Source organism: Schistocerca americana, chromosome 2, assembly GCF_021461395.2.
Source record: "Schistocerca americana isolate TAMUIC-IGC-003095 chromosome 2, iqSchAmer2.1, whole genome shotgun sequence".
In the NCBI taxonomy this organism is placed as follows: domain Eukaryota; kingdom Metazoa; phylum Arthropoda; class Insecta; order Orthoptera; family Acrididae; genus Schistocerca; species Schistocerca americana.
The window spans coordinates 783,448,412-783,468,418 of record NC_060120.1 but is presented as its reverse complement, the minus strand read 5'-3'; the positions used below and the strand labels follow the sequence as shown (position 1 = coordinate 783,468,418).

At 45.1% G+C, this 20,007-nt stretch overlaps 1 protein-coding gene and 1 pseudogene across 1 annotated transcript in view; one reads left to right on the top strand and one right to left on the bottom strand.

The window, feature by feature from the left end:
- Positions 1 to 19,532, bottom strand: part of LOC124595728 (lysophospholipid acyltransferase 6) — a 130,527-nt gene extending 110,995 nt beyond the window's left edge. Inside the window, exon 1 of the mRNA XM_047134599.1 lies at positions 19,409 to 19,532. Coding sequence (XP_046990555.1) covers positions 19,409 to 19,498 — 90 coding nt within the window. The 5' untranslated portion in view covers positions 19,499 to 19,532. The remainder of the gene's footprint in view (positions 1 to 19,408) is intronic.
- On the top strand, positions 14,526 to 14,643 carry LOC124597536 (annotated as a pseudogene).
- Positions 19,533 to 20,007: the final 475 nt, after the last annotated feature.

Below are 20,007 nucleotides of genomic sequence, written 5' to 3'. Positions count from 1 at the left end.
GCCTAGAACCGCTCGGCCACAACGACCAGCTCGTACTGGAAGACGGAGCGTTCACACCACACTCATCATGAAGATATAGAAGAGAGAAAGGACATCAATGGATGACAGTGAATGTAAAAATAAACTTCTTGGTTCACGCTGAATGAATGGGCCCGAGTCATGTAAAAAAAAAAAAAACACCATCACAGAGCCATTTCCAGGCTGAATCCCACACTGCTGTTTATACCCCTCACAGAGCCATCGGGTCATCCGACGCCTTGTACCATTTGAAAAGATTCAAAATCGATACTCGTTGGACCACGCTCCACGCCTCCTCAACTAATGTGCTGTTTTGTGTGTTGTCTGACTCACTGAAAACACAGCAGTCTTCTGTACCGCTCTGAGCAATGTCTTTTGCGAGGTATCTGACTCCAAGTTTCCACTGCATGCAGTCACTTTCGCAAGGTTTGTTTAGAAAACTGTTGAAATGGATTTTCTTTCACCGAGAGCAGAAAACTCCCGTCGGGTTTGAAACCAACTATCGTTAACAATGCGTGACACACTTCAGCGGTGCCTGTCTCGTAGGATCTTTTTACGACCACTGTTCTTAGACCGTGTCACGTGGCTTCGACTGCTATACTATTCCCTGTGGAAATGCCGTGTGGCTAGGGCCTCCCGTCGGGTAGACCGTTCGCCTGGTGCAAGCCTTTTGAGTGGACGCCACTTCGGCAACTTGCGTGTCGATGGGGATGAAAGAATGATGATAAGGACAACACAACACCCAGTCTCTGAGCGGGAAAAATCTCCGACCCAGCCGGGAATTGAACACGGGCCGTTAGGTATGACATTCCGTCGCGCTGACCACTTTTTTTAAATCTCATTTTGTTCGTTTTCGTTCGTTGTATCTGCTCGTGGCGGATGTCGCTAGACATCCGTTTCAGGTCGTCGTTAATCCATTAGCTCAGTTTTTTTGTTTTTTTTTTTTTTTTTTATTACAGAGGGCAGCTAACCCTCTGACCGAACACGCTGAGTTACCGTGCCGGCTTCCGCTCAGCTACCAGGGGCGCGTGGGACAGTCAGCATTGAAACTAATTGGGCAACTTCGTTCACCGAGAGGTCATGGGCACGTCCAAACATAACAGCTCCTTTCTGTCATTTTGTCACTTCTGTGGTGTTGTTGGAAGCGTAAGGTCCCGTGGTAAGTCGCTGTCAAATGTAAGCCCAGGATCGCTAGCTATGAAAGTCAAGAAAACGGGGCGTAAAATGTCGTCAACGTACCGCTGTGCTATGAAGATGCCGCGGACATGGGGTCCTGCTGTGAAAAGAAATGGCATCCCAGACGATTACTTCTGGCTGTCGGGTCGTATGGCGGGTGACAGTCTGGTTGGTACCAATCGCTGTATGGGGCATCTCCAGACACATCTTCGCATGTCAAGGGGGCCTGAGGTCGAAGTGGGTCTCATCACTGAAGACTTTTCTACTCCAATCAATTAGATTTCAGGTCGAAAACGTGTCTGGAGGCGTCCCAGAAAGCGGTGGGATATCAAACCGGCTGTCGCCCGCCATACGGATCGACAGCCAAATTCTGACCAATTTATAGCAGGACCCCTTTGGTTGTCGTCCGAAGTACCCTTACTGCACAGCGGTCCATCTACGATATTTTGCGGCCAGTTTTCTTGCCCTTTGTAGCAGGCCATCCTGGTCCTACATTTCAGCAAGATAATGTCCGCCCACTCACAGCGAAAGTTTCTACTGGTCGTCTTCATGCTTGCCAAACACTACCTTGTCGAGAAATGTCGCCGGACCTTTCCCCAATTCAGAACATTTGGCACATTATGTGCACGGCCCTCCAACCAGCAATGTATTTTGTCGATCTAACGCGCCAATTGGACAGAATTTGGCACGCTATCGCTCAAGAGGACATCCACCAGCTCTATCAACAATGGCAAGCCGAATAGCTGCTTGCATAAGGGCCAGAAGTGGACCAACGCATTACTGAGTTTATCAATTTGTGAAGCTCTTTCTCTTGAATAAATCATCCAGTCTTTCGGAAATAGTAATCATTTGTCGGACAGTACATGTACATCACATCACATCTACCGATTTTCGTTCCATTTGGAAAATTCCTTCGTGGTCTTCCTTTTTTTGGCTTAGGCTGCTTTCAACTGGTATCGACAACGGTCGTCCGACACCGTCGCCAGAGGTCGCCTGATAACATCGGCCGACAGCTTGGTCATAGTGCGTCCGATCTCCTTCGTCAGTTTTTGGCAGGGTCAAGATGGTTAGGTTAGAATCTATTCTATGTATGAAGTAGGTTAGATTTTAACCTCTTGGGGTGGGGTGGATAGCACTGCGCCAATGTTCTTGGATAGGGATGCTGCACAGCGGCTTCTGCTATTGAAGTGAAGCCGAATGCATGTGAGTCAGCTTTCCTGTATCGTAAAGAACTTGGCAAATACTATACCCTCCGTCCTCAGTTATCGGAATAACCACACAAGTTTTACGAATATATGAGATGACGGGAGTAACGCTCTCTGTTACTTGCGATAATTCGTGGTGACGTAGAAAAGCAAGTTATAATCTCTCTGTTTCGCTGTATCTATTTAAAGTTGGGCAGAAGTACGTCGATTAACTTTAAATGACTGTAAAGTAGCACACGAGTGAAGGACAAGCATAAAGTGTAGCAGAAGATATTCTGATAACCTAAAGCACATAACACATAAAAGTGGAAATGCATACCATACATCACTACTCCACTAGCATAACACGCTAGTAAGCAGCAATAATAATTTGTAGAGAACCAATAACAACCTACCACAAAAAAGATCCAGTGTGGTAGCTATAAGCATGTAAGATACGCCATCCTTTTCACGTGAACTATTTTTTGAGGTTATAATCTATGCCTAATATATCCAATTAAGATTTTGTCTATTTGAGGTATCGAATAAACCTGCGATTTCAGTCAATAGATTCCGAAGTACATCCCAATTTTGATATTTACGTCCCAGGGATGCTACAAACTCACTGTTTCTTGCACTAATTATTTCTCACGTTCCGTATTTCGGGTGCGAGAACGTAGGTCGATTTGACCGAAATAAAGAAACTGATTTGAATTTTACCGATTGTCGTCTAAAGTCCGTACGTTCGGGAGATAACATCGGCTATAGTGTGACCGCGCACACAGTGGCGTACTAATTTGAAAAGATGGGCCGTCTAGGGCCGATGTCGGTCGTCGACGGAATCTACCGATATCGCAGCCACTATAACCGCAGCCTTAGAGTGTATCGTGTATTAAGTGTATTATCGTCCTACATTTGGACACTGATGCCTCGTAAAGGTAATTATCAGTTATTGAAGTGATCTGCGGAACCTGATCTAATGATATTTAAATGCTGTAGAAGCTTCTCAGCTCCTCCAAAAGTTAAAACTGTAGAACTGTCGCCTAGGCTTGCTACGACATATTAAAATTTCTCCGCGTCTACCTATCTCATTGCGGTGATTCGGTATGACCGACTACCACATACACACCACTTCTCTGTCACGACTTAAGACAGCGGCAGCCTCGTAACATTTCTACACCGTATTGGCAACTGCGCTTCAAAGCGACCAGAGTATTCTGTTAGAGAGGCGACTAATACGAGGGCAAGTCAAAAATTATCTACACTTTTGCCATAACGTTTGTTAGATTGCACACGTTGTGTTTAATCTTATTTCCGCCATCGTTCTTCCTTCTGTTGCAGATATAGCATGGCAGCTCCATTAGAAGTGTGCACAAAAGAGGATTCCTCTGGTCGGAGGGTGTCAAAGGGGCAGACGTTCATCGCAGGCTACCATCGCAATATGGGAGAAGTTCACTAACACATAAAACTGTGTTTTTGTGGATCGAGAAGTTTAAAAGTGGTCGAACAAATGTAGCACATGAGGAGGGAGCGGGGCGGCCATCAACCTCCACTACAGATGACAACATTAAGCAAGCTCGAGAGATGGTTCTGGCGAATAGGTGAATCGCTGTCGATGAGGTAGCATCCGCTTTGAACATCAGCCATGGCTCCGTCCATCACATCATCCACGACGAGCTCGGTTTCCGTAAGGTCTGTGCACGGTGGGCACCAAGAAAGCTTGCCGGCCGGGGTGGCAGAGCGGTTCTAGGCGCTACAGTCTGGAACTGCGCGACCGCTACGGTCGCAGGTTCGAATCCTGCCTCGGGCATGTATGTGTGTGATGTCCTTAGGTTAGTTAGGTTTAAGTAGTTCTAAGTTCTAGGGGACTGATGGCCACAGCAGTTAAGTCCCATAGTGCTCAGAGCCATTTGAACCATTTATTGAATATAATCATGAGGTCAGTTTTTGCAAAAAATCCAGAACTGGCAACACTTTCGCCGTTACGGACGGTTATAGAGGCAGAATGGCTCAGTATCTCTGCAGGAGACTTCCAATGACTTGTTGAGAAAGCTTACCGAGGGCCACAAGCTCACCCGTGCTGGGGTCTATCAGCGCTTACTCACTCTTCAACAACGAAGGTGATGCATTTTTGAGCAGAATTGTCACCGTAGATAAAACATGGGTGCATCACTACGAGCCTGAATCAAAGCGCGAGAGTATGCAGTGGGAACACCCTGGATCGCCGAAGAGGAAAAAAAATTCAAGACAGGGCTATCTGTATGAAAGGTTATGTTAACCGTGTTCCAAGTACTCACAGGGGCCCTTAGTGGCAGAGTTCATGGAAAAGGGATCGCCTATCAACGGTGCGGGGTATAGTGAATTGTTGGAAAAGAATCTGAAGCCAGCAATTCGCACCAAACCCCGTGGTTTGCTGTCGGAGAAGGTGTTGTTGTTCCATGACAATGCACGGCCACATACGGCCCGTCACACTACCGAAACCACCAACATGATGAAATTTGAGGTATTGAAATACCCTCCCTACAGCACAACCCTGCTCCAAGTGACTTTCACATGTTTGGGCCACTCAAGGACGCTTTGCGTAGTCGCCGATTTGCCTCAGATGTGGACGTGCGAAACGCGTTGCAGAAGTGGCCTCACGACCAACCGAAAACCGTTTATTTGGAAGAAATATGTAAGCTCGTTGACCGTTGGGCCAGGCGCATTGAGAAGGAGGGAGATTACGTAGAAAAATGATGTGCATTGTATACCCCTAGCTTCATGTTAATAAACGGTAGAATGAAAAGTGTACATAATTTTTGACTTGCACTCGTATTTTGTCCTGAGAGCTTAGTTACTGCGTCCCAGAGAGTGGTAAGGTGCTATGGGACCAAACTGCTGAAGTCATCGGTCCCTAGGCTTGCCCTACTTAATCTAACTTAAGCTAAGGACAACAGCCACATCCATGGCCGATGGAGGACTCGAACCTCTGACAGGAGGAGCCGTGCGAACCGTGACAACGCGCCCTAAACCGCGTGGCTACACGCGCGACGTCCCAGAGAGTGCTCCCATCGGTATGGGAAATGAACTTGTTCCGCATGTGGCGTGAAGGTGATTACGTCAGATCCTGTACAGCGTGTCCGCCGAGCGCAGGATGGACAACACGCGTGACGTCAGCGCACGTTTGCTCGAGGTCAATCGTGGGTGCCCACGCAGGGGACACTCCACCTCCGAGGTCGTGCAGCCACTGGGCGCTGCACAACTGAAGAAACTGGCGCCGTCGGGAGTCCATACTCACGGGCAGCATCGTGTTGAGTAAAGGGGTTGCTATTCACTACCACGGGTTGTAATAACAGATGCACTGCCTGAAGTGCATCAATGCATTCGTAATTCGCTACTGGGAAACAACGCAGAGGTCTTCTTTACCATTTTTTTCCTTTGTTTATTGGCATTTTACTGTCGCCATACAGGCCCCCTTCACATTTATAAGGACTAGTCAAATGAAAACTAAATGCATGGGAAAAGAAAGTAAGAAAACTGTTCATTATTTCAAAAATAATCGCCTTAACTGTTAATACATTTATACCACTGTGAGACAAGGCGGTCATTGTCTTCTGGGAAAATGTTTGTGGCTGCGTACGGAACAATGATTGTACCTAGGAGCGCACCTCTTCGTCCAAAGCAAATCTACGCCACCGAATGTATTCCTTCAGTACATGGCAAGAGATCGGTGCAGCATGCAGGATGTGTAAGGTCTTTCCAGCAAAGCTTAAATCAGCGTTGACGGGCCCATTTTTTCCCAAGATTGTTTCGACTTCGCTGCCAAAATTTCGCTAGGCAGCCCTTACACATCCTCCACACGGTCCTGACCTCTCCCCATGCGATTTCCATATTTTTTGAGCCCTGAGGAAAAACATTCGTGGCCGTCAATTTGCTTCCGACGAAGAGAAGCACGCCTGGGTACAGTCATGGTTTCGTAGGCAACTGCAGACATTTTTCCCTGGAGGCACTGACCGTTTTGTTTCACAGTGTGGTAGATGTTTTAAAAGTTTTGAAATAATAAATTTGCTTATTTTTCCACCTGTTAGGTTTTCATTTGGATTATAAAATGACCATCTGTTCGTGGGCGATTCCTGAGACAAGCCCAAAAATTATGAATTTTGGGCTCGAAACTACCAATTGTGGGTATGGCCACTTCTATAATTTCTGTTAAAGGCAGATCGTCGAAATTTTTTGCCACATGGTCTTAAGATAATATCCTCGGGTAGCTTCGGAACTTTTTTCGATATCATTATCAGTTTCCGGTAACCAGAGGTTCATAGTTATAGTACTTAGACGCGTAAAATACGCAAGTAATTTCCTGTCTGGAGCGTAAATGGTATTTTAACTGACATAGTGAACACATGAGAAGGGTTGTAGAGTGAACGCAAGGGTCCTGAGGCAAGAAAACCTTGTTATCAGTCAGCATTTTTTCCAGCAATAAAACTTTATGACACGCCATTTCTGTAGAATGAGCGCTTTGCGCCTATACAAATATGCCCAAAGTGGTACTGCAGTGACAAAAGATGTGCTAGAAAGGATCGTAACATCCCTGAAAAGAGCTTAAAATGATTGCCAAAAATTATATAAAAATTTCTAATAACATTAATACTCTTTTATCAAATCAAATGCCGGGCTTTTCGATGAGTTGCAATCGATGAGCAAAGTATTTAGAAAAAAACGTAAAGCAAACGATTTTCATGTTGACATTATAAGTGCTTATTTATTGTTTCTATGTGTAAAAGTATATAAATGTGTCGAAGTATATACATACACCGTGAGAACTTTACTCACCCATAGAATTCGGTTTATAGCGGAAGCACACCCTGCTGTAGCAAGGAAAAAAGGGAACTAAAGGAAAAAATGCTTCTCTCGTAGCACAAAAAAGCTGAATGTATCTGTCTTTATATCCTCCACTTTGGACTTGTTTTTTACGGATACTGCGACTGTTTTGACAATAAAAATTCAAATAAAACAATTTATCTGTGTCAGTTACTTTTTATTTTCTACCAAGACGCGTTTCGAGAGTTTATACTCTCATTTTCAGATGTGAAACAGCGACATCTTGTTGCAAATTTACCAGCAGGATGCAGCTAGCTGTTTGTTTTTAGTTTCATTTTGCTAAAGAAAGTATAACGGGCACTTGATGTCGTCATTAGCACTAAGATTATACATTTGAAATGGTGATGAGTTACGTAGAGTCCGTTCCAGCGCACAGAACTGTGCAGTTCCTCACAAATGAACATTTTTGACTTAATTACATGAGTGGTTCCTGTTTCTGTGTGGAGAAACAAGTCAAAAACATCATTTATGACGAAGTGCACAGTTCTGTAACTGGAACAGACTGTAAGTAACTTCAAATGTATAATCTTAGTGGCATATGACGATAATAAGTGCCTGTTATACTTTTTGTAGAAAAATGAAACCACAACAAACAACTAGCTGCATCCTGCTGGTACACGTGTAACAACTGTTTTCCAACTAAAGATGGGAGTATAACTCTCGAAACGCGTCGTAGGAGAACGCAAAAGCGATTGACACTGATAAATTGTTTTATTTGAACTTTTATATATTCTACTTTAAAAGACTGACAGAAAGGAAGGGCACCAGCTGCCTCAATCCTCATTCCTCCTAGCTCACGAAAAATTTTAGCATTTGAACATTTCCGCGCTTGTTTAGGCTGAAAGAGATCAGCAGACAGACAGTGGCACTGGAAGAGAGAGGAAATAGTAACAGAGGGAGAGAAAGAGAGAAGAGACAGTTATGGTGGGAGAAAGAAGTGGCAGTGAAGAGGAAGAGAGGTGCATGAATATAACAGTAATGGGAGCCAAAGAGAAAGTAGGTGTAGATGGTTAGTGAGAGACAATGGCACTGAAAGAAAAAGAGAGATGTGTGGAGACAGCAGCAGTGGGAGCAAAAGAGAGGGGACAATGGAAATGAAAAATAGTTGAGTAGTGACGATGTATAGGCTTTGGAGGGGGGGGGGGGGCAGTTGACGTTCGCAGACCGGCAAACTTTAACACATAGGTATATAGGTATAGACGTGGGCGGGGCCGAGGTTTTTAACATGGTGGCCATAGGGGAAAAGATGAGTTTGACCCCCCAGAACTGTTGAGCTGCCAAGGTATGGGGTAGAGAGTGGTAATGGGAAAGAAAGACGAAAGGAGACAGTGTAAGTGAGAGAAAAAACAATAGTAGTGGGATATACAGTAAAACAATAGGAGGAAAAGAATATAGTGGGAGAGAGACGTTAATACTCAGTGGAGGTGAGAGGGATATGCCGAGTATGGAGGGTTAACTACAAAGAGAACCTGGTAAAAGGATTCAGAATGTTATGTGTTAAAAGAGCGCGAATATGTCGCATGCCAACATTTTGGTGAGGAACAGCAATGAGGACTGATGCAAATGGCTCCCCACTTTTGTGCCAGAGTCTTTTTAGAGGAACATACATACAGAAAAATCAGGAACATTCGTAATTTTTGCACCAGTGCTGTGCTGGAGCGAAATGCGGTTGGCATCTCTCCACACGCCTGCGTTTAATGTGACTTCCGGAAGTTCCATTGTTGTATGTCTTAATTATTGTTCAGCGCTGTATTGAGTAGAACTTTGTGTCGCACAGTTTGCGAATTTCGAGATGGCAGAGTTAGGGGAGCAACGCGTCTGCATTAAATTTTGCGTGAAACTCAGGGAAACCATTAGAGAAAGACACCAAATGATGCAGAAAGCCTACGGTGAAGAGTGCTTAAGTCGTACTCGGTGTTAAGAATGGTTCACACGGTTTAAAAACGGCCAGACGGAGGTTAAAGATGACCCTCGTTCTGGATACCCTTCGACGTCTACCGAAGACGCTCATGTCATGAACGTCAACGGAACTGTTCGTGCCAATCGAAGACTGATTGTCCGAGAGGTTGCAGAATAATGTAACATTTCAGTTGGATCATGTCCTCAAATCTTGACACAGCAGCTTGGAATGCATCGTGTTGCCGCCAAGTTCGTCCCATGGCTCATGAATATAGACCAGCGAGACCTTAGGCTCGCAGTCAGTGAACAGCTTTTGAATCGCGAATATGAGAACGAGTTGTTCCTTAAGAGAATCATAACTGGTGATGAGACGTGGATCTACCATTATGATGATGTGATGAAGGCTCAGTCTTTACAATGGGTCGGGAAACGTTCACCAAGACCAAAAAGAGTTCGTTAGATCAGGTCAAGGACCAACTGTTAATAGATGGTACTATCAGGACATGAAGCGACGCCTGCGAGAAAATGTGAGAAGGAAACGGCCTGAAATATGGTGGGACAATTCACAGTCCTTGCATCACGACAACGCACCCGCATATTCATCACTGTTGGTGCGTGGCTATTGTACAAAAAACGAAATCACTGTGTTGTCTCAAGGGTATGTCGAAGGAGACTATGGACAATAAGTGAAAGGTCAGCGTAGAAAAATTTTGTGGACAAAGCTCCGCAATTACATCACTAGAAACTACTCATAACGTAATGACACAATATTAATAAAAAAAAGACATAGCACCACACAAAATATCCGCACGCGTATACTGTAAATCTACATAGTTAATTCATGCATATTTAGGTGACTGAAGATTAAATTTAGAAACAGTTCAATCTCTTGGATTGGCAGCAACACTGCAGTCGATGATGGAAGCAAAAGCCAACACACTGGTGAGCAGCCGTACCAACCAGAAGCACCACCTTAAGCTATGGACGTACACCGCATGCCACAGACCACAGAAAGTATCGTGGTCGCAAGAATAGAGTAAATACGCGCTTGCACGGAAGAAGACGCCCCTGGGCGGTTTGGTCGCGGTACGCATTGGTACACGTCGATGGTACAGAAGCAATATGTCGAAAATCATACGATGCGTCCCGCTTGCTACCAGGGTACGACGCAGGTACACGGTGGAGAGATTCTCGTGTGGGGGATGTCTGGACACAATATAGTGGGTGACACGTCCTCCATCGTATCTTACCACCGTATAATACAGGCACTTACTGTCCAATCACGGGTATCGCTTATGGCAGTGTTTCTTAAACTATTTCCCGCAGAAACTTGGGGTTCCTTGGGGATCACTCAAGGGTTTCATGAAAGCACCTGCGGTTTTTCATAGCATTCAACAAATTAACTTCGACTGGTACGTCTGTGGCCAAAACGGCGATGCGTTCCTTTTCCTAAGAAAATCTGAAGTTTTGAATGATGCTTTTCCACATGAACAGAAAAATAATTATTATCACTGTAGGACCTTCGACGATAGCGCGAGAAGAATACGAAACTTTTGTTAAACTGTCATCTAATCCATTGTTAGAAGAAAAATTTAAATTAATGCTATTAGCGGAATTCTGATTCTGTTTAAAAGATGCATATTCTCAACTGTCGCAAACACCATGTTGGTGCTTTTAGCATTCGAAACTACAGCTACATACAAAACACGTTTCTCGGATTATGTGTTAACATGAAGTTGAAGAAGTAATTACATATTATTTGAAATAAGTTGCAAATAGTGTATTTCCAGAATTCTAAACAAAAATGCACTGTAGAAACCAACCAGGGGTCACGATGATCTCATTCCTACCGAGCACGTCTGCATCTGGGAGTCCACAGAATGCAATGTGCGTGTCAGAGACCGTGGTCTTATGAGTCTACCTGAGCTGCGGGCGGCGGTTGATGACGAGCGGTTGAGGATCGCGGTGGCTACTCAACACTCCTGAAGTTCGTTGCACGGTGCATCGCCGACGTCAACAGAGCTAAAGGAAATACTACACGGCACTAATAAGGTGGTTTTAAGTCATTAAAGGCGTGCTTCCAGGAGTTCAGTCGAGTTTTTGGTTCCATTTTTCTGCACGATATTTGGTCGGAAGACCCATTTCTGTTGCAAATATCTTCTTCAGGTGCTACGAAGCTGCGTTATTACTCGTACCCGCTGTCAGCATTCCAACCAGACTGTGAAGTACCGTTCGTGTCGCGCCGCTACTTATAGCCGATTTCACGGTGTGCTTGGAGTACAGGGAGCGAGTACGTGTAACACAGCCCACAGCACCGGTAGTCCTAATCTCGTGTGTTGATACACTTGCTGACTATTTTTCCACATAATCGCCATCGTGTTCAATGCATATGGTGAACTGTGGCCCAAGCTTCTTTGTGCCCTCCTCGAAGAACTCTCCCGCTATCTCCTTCCTCCACTTCAGAACCTCTTTCTGCACCTACTCGTCGGTTGTAACGTAATTCCACTCTTGTATGCCTCCATGGATGTAAAATGATATACTCTGAAGACGTCAGATCTTGAGAATACGGAAAGGGGGGGGGGCTTCCAAAACATCCCGACCAAATGAGTTCCAAGGGCGCTTTGGTTGCTCCTCTCGTCAGAAATTCCCTCCTTTTGTTTTGAATGCTCTTTTTTTTTTTACGGAAATTGGATGGTTCTAAAGCTAATTAACCTGAGGACGTCACACACATCCATGCCCGAGGCAGGATTCGAACCTGCAACCGTAGCGGTCGCTCGGTTCCAGACTGTAGCGCCTAGAACCGCACGGCCACTCCGGATGGCGGGGAAACTGGAAATTTGTGGTAAGGTAAGGGCTTATGGGACCAAACTGCTGAGGTCATCGGTCCCTAAGCTTAAACTAATTTAAGCTAAGGACAACACACACATCCATGCCCGAGGGAGGACTCGAACCTCCGACGGGGGGAGCCGCGCGAACTGTGGCAAGGCGCCTCAGACCGCACGGCTACCCCGCGGGGCCACGATCAAGTAACATAGCTCGATGGAACTTGGACCGCACATAAAAAGAAATACTGCAGCGTAATATTGAAGGTAACTGAAAGAACTAGACAATGTGACGAACAGGAATGACACTTTTATTCAAAAACAATAATGACATCGAAATCACCACGATTTATAATGGTCCTCTGGACGTTATAAAATTCGTCACATGGTTCTTAATAGGATGTGTGAACTTCCTCGCAGATTAAAACTGTGTGCTGGACCGAGACTCGATCCCGAGACCTATGCCTTACGCGGGCAGGTGATCTACCATCTGAGCTACCCAAGCACGACTCACGCCCTGTCCTCACAGCTTTAATTCTGGCAGTACCACGTCTCCTACCTTCCAAACCTCACAGAAGCTCTCCTGCCAACCTTGCAGAACTAGCACTCCTGGGAGAAAGGATATTGCGAAGACATGGCTTAGTCGCAGCCTGAGGGATGTTTCCAGAAAGGCGAAGGTCCCGAGTTCGAGTCTCGGTCCGGCACACAGTTTTAATCTGCCAGGAAGTTTCATATCAGTGCACACTCCGTAGCAGACTGTAGATCTCATTTAGGGTGTGTGATCACCACGATTAGTAATGCGTGCTCTGCAACGCGCAATTAAGTAGGCTGATAAGGAGTTCTTGCGGTAGAGCGCCCCATTCCTCCGCCAGCGCGGTAACCCACACCTATTCGACGGTATTTACGACGCGGGAACGGTCAGGCCTGTCCATTCGCCGAATATCCTCTCTGTCTAACAGCTGCTGCACCTACGGTGTTCGGTGTGGTAGCGCATTGTCATCCACAAAAATTAAGCCGGTGGCGAATGCACTCCTTAAAGGAAGCACACGGGGAAGAGTACAGCGTCACGATAACGTTGATCTCTTAGTGAACCGTGTTTTCAAAGATTTGGAGGACATTACCCCTATGCAACAGTACTACTCTCCACACCATAATACCGGCCCACTAAAACGGTCATGTTCGACAGTGTTCTCGGTTGCATTATGTGTTCCCATCCCTCACAGTAAGAAGGTACGTCCAGAATCACTACTCAGACAGAATCTGTTCTCAACTGAGAAGATAAAGCGACCCTACTCCTTGTTTATCCAGTCTGTATGTTCGTGGCTGCATCGTAAAAGTGCCGCAGACGTGCAGGTATCAACGGAACACAATATACTGGTCAGGCAAAGAGACTACCCACAAACAGTAGCCATGCCATTGTTCAGTTTAAGACTGCGTGCCTTGCAGTCCTCTTAAATAGGGTTGCAATTGCAGCCACTACTTGACATGGGTCACTTCTTGCCTGTTGCATAGTGTGGCTGTCATCCGCTGCTGTAGTTGACCGTGGTCGACCACCTCTCCTTCGCGCAGCAGTGCCTGTGGTTTGGAACGCTTCGCATGCACACGAAACAATGCTATGAGCAATACCAAACTCCTGGGCTTCACTCGTAACACTACGTCCTTCTTCGTTTCCTGATGACGCCCCCCCCCCCCCCCCCATGTGAAGTCATCTAGATGTTGTCCCCGTGCCATGTTGTAATAAAATGCACCGTAGCTCTCGCTGATTAAGACACACTGCCTTTTACCGTTTCGCGAGATGACTCGTGTTGCGGGGCCAGCCCCATTTGGTGCTACACTGCGTCATTTGACACCCAACTTTGTGTGCATGATTGGGAAACCTCTGGCAAAAAGCTCCCGCACTTTCGTTCATTTCCACCAAGTACTTAATACGTTATGTTACTCTATGTCTCCTTAAGTTTAGCAGGCGGTGTATGTGGCGATACCAAGATCCACTACACAGAAATCCAAACCTGAGCTTGAGCTCCAGACACAGTTTTAATTTGTCTCAAAGTCTTTGTGCACTTGGCCCAAAGCGAGTGATCGCCATACTACACAAACACTAATATTTACTTCCGTTAAATTACCACCGAGTGAGGTGGCGTGGTGGTTAACGCTGTACTCGCTTTCGGTAGAAATGTAATTTAAATCCTTGTCCGACTGTTCCGATTTATGTTTTCTGTGCTTTCTCTGAATCGCTCAAGGTGAATGTCGAGATGATTCCTTTGAAAAGGAACGGCTCAGTTCACTTCCCATTCCTGTTTTTAATGACTTCGTCATCGACGGAAGTTTAATCTTCCTCCCTTTTCCATCGATAGCCGGCCGGTGTGGCCGTGCGGTTCTAGGCACTTCAGTCTGGAACCGCGTGACCGCCACGGTCGCAGGTTCGAATCCTGCCTGGCGCATGGATGTGTGTGATGTCCTTAGGTTGGTTAGGTTTAAGTAGTTCTAAGTTCTAGGGGACTGATGACCTCAGATGTTAAGTCCCATAGTGCTCAGAGCCATTTGAACCATTTTTTTCCTTCGGTCAGACAACGGCCTTGCCGCAGTGGATACACCGGTTCCCGTCAGATCACCGAAGTTAAGCGCTGTCGGGCGTGGCTGGCACTTGGGTGGGTGATCATCCGGGCCGCCATGCGCTGTTGCCATTTTTCGGGATGCACTCAGCCTCGTGATGCCAACTGTGGAGCTACTCGACCGAATAGTAGCGGCTCCGGTCAACGAAAACCATCATAACGACGGGGAGAGCGGTGTGCTGACCATGCGCTGTTGCCATTTTTCGGGACGCACTCAGCCTCGTGATGCCAACTGAGGAGCTACTCGACCGAATAGTAGCGGCTCCGGTCAACGAAAACCATCATAACGACGGGGAGAGCGGTGTGCTGACCACACGCCCCTCCTATCCGCATCCTTAGCTGAGGATGACACGGCGGTCGGATGGTCACGATGGGACACTACTGGCCTGCAGACGGAGTGCTTTTCCTTCGCTCAGAGATGTAGGTTTCCTATTTCTCAAGCAATGACATTTATTTCTCAAGCAATGACATTTAACCATCTATACATAAGGGGCCATCAAAAAGTTTCCATTCGAAAGCCGTACAGTCCAGTATCCGTATGCTAATACGGCAAAATCATCCTGAGTATTGAGGCAATCATCCCACCGACGCACCAGGTTGAAAATACCCGTTTGGTAAAACAGCGTGAAGAAGTCCGTAACTGCTTGCTGCACGTCTTCGTCCGACAGGAATCGTCAACCCTTCAAGATCTTTCTTTAAGGGACCGAAGTCGTGACAGTGGCATGGGGAAAAGTCAGGGTATTGGGTGAGTGCTCGAGTGTCTCCCCTTTGAGCTGGTGTAACTTCTGTGTTACGACATTTGCGATATGGGGAAGTGCGTTATCATGAAGCAGCACCATCCCTTGCAGCGCACCATTCCACAACGATGCTTTTCGACAGGCTTACTGCCAAACACAATCTGCATTATCCGATGGATTTCTTCCGGTGTCTGTCCTCGGCAGCCAGGAAAAGAATAACAGCACGTTGCTCCTGTTTTGACATATTTGGTAATAACGTCACCGTAGTTCACGTTTCCGCATTTACACGTCGGTAATACGCGAATGCCACACTAATCCCTTGTCTGCATGGCGATGCTTATAGACCCGCATCGCAGTCGCGCTGCGTTGCATATACGCTGCAGCAACGCCCTCAAACGCAAACCTTTTGATTATATTTATCACTACCATTCATGCTTATTATAGCACTGTGTTCGTTCAAATCTAACGAGATATGTGTGTATACATTTTAAAAACCAACACAGTTAACCCTCAATAAATTAAGCACGTGTTGTAAATGTTCCTCAGATGAAAAGAACTGATTGCGATAAGCAATAAGGATACCTGCTTAGGAAAGTATACAGGTATCCGAGGTACAGGCAAAGTGAAGAGTGATCTTTTTGGACATCTTTACAGAATGAGTGAGGTCATTAACATCCCAGTATTTTACTATTTTTGGGAAAAAATAAAAAGATCTTGAAAGTGACGTTATTCAGGCATAACATGCATAAACTCATTTAGCAATAAAGAAGGAACTTTAGAAGACTATATATGCAGAAAAATATGAAACGTGGAACATTATGGACGGAAGGAGTTACGCGAAACACAGGACGCAACAAACTGGACGAGGAGTTGAATTTGGTCGTGGGCCTTGAGAGACCAAACTGGACTGAACAAAGGATAACAATACTTACGTAAAATGACTAGGCAAAAGAATCATGGAGAAAAGAGATGTAGCTTTTTTTTTTACGCATGTTCCCCTAGAGGCTATACAGTAGTTTTTAAAAGAAAGAAAATGATTTCTCCTAGCGGGCGGGGGGGGGGGGGGGGGGGGGGTATATTACATCGCTACTAAACCATCGTGAAGTTTACTACTTCACAATTTATTAAAAGGTAGTCATAATCTGTAGGTCATGTATTAGGTAATTACCGTTATTAGATCGCCAACGATATGCTACATACGAAATCAAGTACAAAATATCCTGTTTTATACCCTATTGTAGTTGTAAAATTTTCGAGGGTTTCATGATCTAGAGTTAAGAAATATTACAAATAATGGAAAAATGAAATATGATCTTCGCCAAGCGAGAAGAATAAATCAGCAACAAAAGAGGAAAGAAGGACCAGTGACTGCATTAGAGACGTAGAAAGTGTGTTCATACAGTATGTCAGGGTACCACAGAGAGCTTCCACGTATACAGTTTTAAAAAGGATGAGTAAGTTAAAAATTAGTGGACATGTAGGCAATAGAAACAACAACACGGGCGGTGATCAAAGAATACAGGTATTACAGAAAGAGAAACAGCAGTGAAAGATATGGAGTAAGAATAAAACCGCTAACCAAATTGGTTAATAGAAATATTGTGAAATCTGGCTGTAATTTTTCGACGTTGTCTTTAGATTCGGTTCCATAGCACTTCAGTTATCCCATAAATGTCATACATTAATAGCGAGTACAAAACGTGTGTCCCATCTGCTGACATTTCGCCTTGTATTATCTAGACCGCCTGCTAACTTGGAAAAAAAGTAATTCACTAGTCTTATCCCTGTATCATGCGGCAAGCTTCTCCTCGCCTGAGCTGAAATGTTATCTCGGAGTGATGTATCACAAAGGTAAACACGAATAGCGGGATCTCGCGTTAGCCGATGCGTGAAACGTCAGCTGCAAGCACTGCAGAACTAGGTCGTGTTTTACAGTCTTCCTTACAGAAGGCAACATCCTACAGGAAAACTGACTATAAACAAAGAGCATAAAGCAGATGAGTAAGCAGGTTTAATACAAAATAATCAAAGGTAAATACTAAGGACAACAAGCATTGTTTAGGTATAAGAATCTCTTAAAACTGTTCAGTGATTTAAGCTAGCGAATTCTCCAGTAAAGAAATTCTAACAAAATTCATAACAACTAAATCGTAAGTATATAACAGCTAAACAACTAATCGTAATATCTGTTGTGTAACTCCAGTGCAGACTAATAAACGATGAAAACGTACCCTTTTTCACATGTAATTTAGTAAAGATGCACAGTCACAATACGCGCGAAAGCTGATAAACACCAAAAACCAATCATGAGAAAAAAATTCCACGTATATTAACAAGTTAGCTCCTGCACTTTCATTAAGCACTTACGCAGGCGTAACCGAGCGACCCGGCCATCGACCGGTAAATCGCTCGTGTCGGCAAAAGTGCGATGACTTCATTAACACGGGTTCAAAGCTAACTGGCATGTTTCGTACTTGTTTCTAAGCTAATACGTTTCACACTCGCACGAAAACGTGAAGTTAAATTAATTTAAAATGTTCTATGATCTGATAACTTATAGGGATTGTAATTACAAAATTAAAGCTTACAGTAGGTGCGCTTCGATTTGAAAAATAATATTCACAGGGACCTTTTGTTGTAGAAGGAACCAAATTTTTTACTTCCCATCATAACGGCCGAAAACAACCCAAAAGCGAGTATATTTATGATCCTTGGAAACAAATCAAAGAACAAAATGTGCGTACGGTAAGACGACCAGGTGGGGAGCTGAGAGTGTTGAAAATCGATACGCCAGCTGACGCAAAACCTGACCAAGCTTCGCTGGCATCTCACAATTAGATGTGAAGATTTTTTTCTTGCAAGTACGTACTACTGCACGCCCCGCTCGGTTGTCGGTGCCATTGTTCGCCCCGCCCCCCGCGAGCAAGCAGACAATAACGAAGGGAGAGAGCGAGGCCACGTAGCGGAGAGCGAAAATTAAAACACGAGAAGACGCGTGCAACGGCAGGTTAAGAAAAAGTTCTCAGTCTTGATACACTTCATCGCAATCGTTATGTACGCTGGTGTTCTGTGGACAATAGTGAAGACATACAGCCCAACAAGAATTTTAAAAAGTTGATTATACATACCAACAAACGCTGTTTCAGCGGATAACGATATCCTCTAAACAACTTGTTGAACGCCGTACCCTTCCCTTGGATGGAGTTATGAAGCTCTATATTTTGACAGTTATTATACAATGCCTTTCATACACAATTACTATAGTAAAAATGGAATATTTTCCATCATTAAACTGCTTGACGTCTACGCACTTCATTTGAACGAGATTCATTCATTATCTTATTTACGAACATCGTTGTTGTTGGATGACTTTCATCTTCTGATACAACTGAATACCAGTTTTCAAATGAAAGCACCGTGGCATCACTTAGCACAAAAATGATAGCGGTAGGTATAAGTACCGGCATTAAAAACGTCCGTTGACTGTCGGTAACATCGGTTAATAAGAAACATTAAACAGATATTACATTCAGACACCGTTGCTAATATCGTAATGAATCTTTAGCATCTATTCAGCCAGAATATCGATTCGTGAACCTTACTACTACTGCACTACAGAAAATTATTATTTTTAATATACTACTTGAATAACGATGCAGCTTAAATTGAAGGGCAGTTTACCTTCTTTTTAAGCAATGAATAACGCTTTTGAACGACATAGTTGCTAAATGCACATCGATAATTTACACGTATGTCAAAGTCTTTGAAGCTGCCGAGCAACAAAAACAAATTACGATCACGCCAACACCTGCAGTAACTAAAAAGTGGTCGAAGCATCGAACAGTTTGAACATACCGGTAGACTTCATAAAAGCGAACTGGACGCAATCGAAGACTACACACGTAGCATCACTACTTCAGCAAATTTAAATCGTATTGCTTTTCTAGCACAGGCTACCGACAATGTAAACACAGGCGATGTACCACGCAATGCAGTAAAACAGGCGCTTGAGGTGCCTGGCTTCACAAACGAACAGATCTGCTGCAGCAGCAGTCTCACATGCGCACGCGAAATGTGCTATTGATCAAACAGGCGGTTACCTGGTCTATAGGGAGTCCGGACAGGTCGGACACCCAGCTGAAGAGCCGGCTCCCGTCATAGTATCCGTCATCCGAGTAAGACCACGCCATTACTGCACAGCTCCCCTCGCGCCACCAGTACTTCTGCTACTGCAAGCCAGGAACGTTTTGTGTGACTAGCGCGAGGGTGGGCGAGGAGGGGAGAAGGCGGCCGGGCCGCGTGGTGGGGGAAGGGCGGGGTTGGAATTTCTACAGCGCTGCGCCGTGCAGCGCCGAGCAGACATCAGTGTCCCTCGCGCGTCCGAGCTCACGCGCACGCTAGCGCACAGCCGGCGCAGCTGCCGATGCACACGCGTGACTCATCGTTGCCAGACACAAAGCCGAAGTAAGCCGTAAAGCAGAAAATCGCGTACACTGACCACAGCACCAGAGATGACAAATGTCTGGGCTGGATCAACAATATTAATATCACTGACTGTGGCAGAAGAATATGATTGTCATAGTCGCGACACTCCGTCTCGATTTTGTTTCCCACAGCTATAGCAACGCCCCAAGCGGTCAGAAAGCGACAACTGTAAAACGATATCGGATGAGTGCGAATACTAACGTTTCTATTGATT